The sequence below is a fragment of the Lathyrus oleraceus genome, chromosome 4 (assembly GCF_024323335.1).
Source record: "Lathyrus oleraceus cultivar Zhongwan6 chromosome 4, CAAS_Psat_ZW6_1.0, whole genome shotgun sequence".
NCBI lineage: Eukaryota > Viridiplantae > Streptophyta > Magnoliopsida > Fabales > Fabaceae > Lathyrus > Lathyrus oleraceus.
In genome coordinates, this window is record NC_066582.1 from 473,429,047 (window position 1) to 473,432,334 (window position 3,288).

General features: G+C 38.5%; 1 protein-coding gene across 1 annotated transcript; it reads left to right on the forward strand.

The window, feature by feature from the left end:
- The first annotated feature begins 1,218 nt into the window (after positions 1–1,218).
- On the forward strand, positions 1,219–1,860 carry LOC127138024 (uncharacterized). The gene has a single exon (XM_051064430.1). The coding sequence runs from the start codon at positions 1,219–1,221 to the stop codon at positions 1,858–1,860; it is 642 nt and encodes a 213-aa protein (XP_050920387.1).
- The last annotated feature ends 1,428 nt before the right edge of the window (positions 1,861–3,288 follow it).

Sequence of the window (3,288 nt, forward strand, 5' to 3'; positions counted from 1 at the left end):
ATGTTTTTGTGGAATTAATCACGTATTTAGAATGTTTTACCCTTGATGGGGTACATCCCTATTTGAGATGCTTAGATGAGTAGGAAATGATATGTGACTCCAATGATTCGTGCCTCAATTGGGTTTGAGCCCCAACCATGGCAGACATGGGGGATAGGTGGGAACCTAAGTGGGTTAGAAGCCCATACGGTGAAAGATACCCTAAGTGGGTTAGAGGCCCATACGGGTGACGGTCGCTTGGACTGAGTTTGGAGCTCATAGAGGACCCGATATCCACCATGAAAGTCGAATCATTCGAGCATGCATGAATTGAGCTTTCCTAGAAGTAGGTCCGCTCAGGGATTAATGTTTCGTGTATCTGAATAATGATTTACTTGAGTTGTGAGAACTCAGGAGCATGTTGCCATACATTGTGAGATTTTTCCCATCACTTAAGTCTTGTTTCCTTGTTGACTTAAGTTGGAAATGTTTAGAACCTTGTAAAGCCGAGTGGACCCATAAGATAGGGAACCCACTGGGATTATTATCTCACCCCATGTTGTTGATTATTTTTTTCAGGTAGTTCTGATCAGGTGAAGGGTAAGGACAAGATAGCGTGATGTCCTTCTTATCTGATGTTTTGGATGGATTTTGTGTTGTGTAGATATTTTGAGATCATTCTACAATGATCTAGTTCTTTGTTTTATTTTGGGCACCTTTGTGTATATTTAGTGCCAAGTAATGTTTCCTTTTTGGGCATGTGATATGTACATTGTTACCATTTGGTGCTTATGTATTTTAATATCAGTATTACACTATGTATAATATACATTTTAGACATATATTATATGTGAGTGTTACAATTGGTATCAGAGAAGGTTGTATCCTCGACCTAGCCATGAAATATTATAAGTATTTCTTTTTGCCTCATATGTGTGTTGTCATTATTGTCCTTGATGTTATATTTGTAGTATTGAGCCTGATCAACTTAATTTTATTTATATGACATTTAGGATCATGGCTGACAGACGCAGAGGTTGTGGTTGACCTAGAACTCAGAATTCAGATTCAGAACCACCAAGTGGTAGTGAAGGTTTTCAATGGCCTCAGTTTGTGCAAATGATGCAGCCGCAACATAACCAATTCATGCATCAGATGATGCAACAATTGAATGGTGGTATTCATCCTCAAGTGGTTCCATAAGAAGCTGCAAGTGGTAGTTTTCGAGACTTCTTTCGCATGAATCCTCCTGAGTTCCATGGTGGATTAAATCCTGTGAAGGCTCATGAGTGGATAACCAACATGGAGAGGATCTTTCAGATAATGCATTGTAGTGAAGAGAATAAAGTTGTGTTTTCTTCTCACATGATGAGGGGTCCTGGTGTGAGGTGGTGGGAAAGTGCTTTGACCCTTATGAACAATCAAAGAGTACCTAGGGATTGGGAGCATTTTAATACTACTTTTATGGATAAGTATTTTCCTAGATCTTTAAGGACTCAAAAAGAGTTTGAGTTTCTGCAACTTAGATATGGTACTATGACAATAACTATGTGTGCTGAAAAGTTTAAAGATATGGATGCTTATTCTAGACATGCTGTTTATGCACCATATGAGAAGTGGAAAATCGATCAGTTCCTTTTTGGTTTAAGAGGTGAAATTTCTCATAGTATTTCTCATAGAGAATTCACTCCTTGTGCTGAATTGCTAAGGCAGTGCTATGTGGCTGAGAGCAGTTCAAAGAAAGTTCAGGAAGAAAGAGATCAGTATAGGATTGGACAGAAGGACCAGGGAAGTCCAAGTAACCATTTTAGGCCTAGACCTCAACCTTTCAAAGGAAAACAAGTACAACATGCAAAATCTAACCACCCTCTGCAATGTTAAGTATGTAAGAAGTTTCATTTCGGAAGATGCGTTGGAAGTGTAATTAGGTGTTTTACTTGTCAGATGGAAGGACACATGGCTAGAGATTGTCCTTAAAATAAGAATCAGATGCAAGGAAGGAACACCGATCGAGTTTATACTTTGGATGCAAGTAAGGCTAAGAGTAACAATGCTTTGATTGTTGGTACGTGTCTCATAAATTATCATCCATGTTTTGTATTGTTTGATTGTGGAGCAACATAATATTTTGTATTAATTCAGTGTATGAGGTGTCTTGGCTTGCAAGAAATTCCTTTTGTCTCCTCCTACGGTGGTTACTATCTCCATGGATGATGTGTTGAGACACCGTTGATTTGTGAAAATTGTTCGCTTTCGGTGAATGGTAGAATTTTCCAGATTGATCTTATTTCTTTACCGCTTAAGAAAGTTGATATGGTCTTGGGGATGGATTGGCTTTCTGTCAATTCGGTGTTTATTGGATGTGAAGAGAAGTTAATCATCATTCCATCTAGTGAAACTAATCCAAATGATTAATTAACTACTATCTTGGAAGGTACAATTGTCATGGTTAATTTCTTGTTTGAGAAGGAAAAGTCAGTTCTCTTGGTTCTCACTAGGGAACCTAGCGACAATCTGAAAGTTACACAAATTCCCATCGTTTGTGAATTTCCAGAAGTTCTCCTTGAGGATGTCACTTCTCTTCCTCCTAAGAGGGAAGTGGAATTCTCTATTGATCTAATACCTGAGACGACTCCAATATCAGTTTCTCTGTATCGTATGTCACCACTCAAGTTGAGAGAGTTGAAGAATCATCTGGAAGAGTTGTTAGCTAAGCATTTCATTCGACCTCGTGTCTCACTGTGGAGAGCTCGAGTGTTACTAGTGAAGAAGAAGGATGGTGGTATGCAGTAGTGTATTGATTATCGCCAATTGAATAAGGTCACCATTAAGAACAAGTATCCTCTGCCAAGAATAGACAATTTGCTAGATCAGTTGAAAGGAGCTTGTGTGTTCTCGAAGATTGATTTATGACCGGGCTATCATCAAATCCGAGTTAAGAATTTGGATGTACCAAAGACTGTAGTCAGAACAAGATATGGACATTATGAGTTTCTTGGAATGCCTTTTGGTGTGACAAATTCCCCTGCTGTTTTCATGGACTATATGAATCAGATATTCCAACCTTACCTGGACCAGTTTGTGGTGATCTTTATTGATGAAATTATCATTTATTATCGTACTCCACAAGAGAACGTAGAACATCTAAGGATTGTTCTATCAATACTGCAAGAGAAACAACTTTTTGCCAAGTTAAGTAAGTGTGAATTTTGGATGGCCGAAGTGAGGTTTCTTGGTCATTTCATATCGCAAGGAGGAGTAGAAGTGGATCCATCTAAAGTTGAAGTAGTTATTAATTGGGAAAGACCA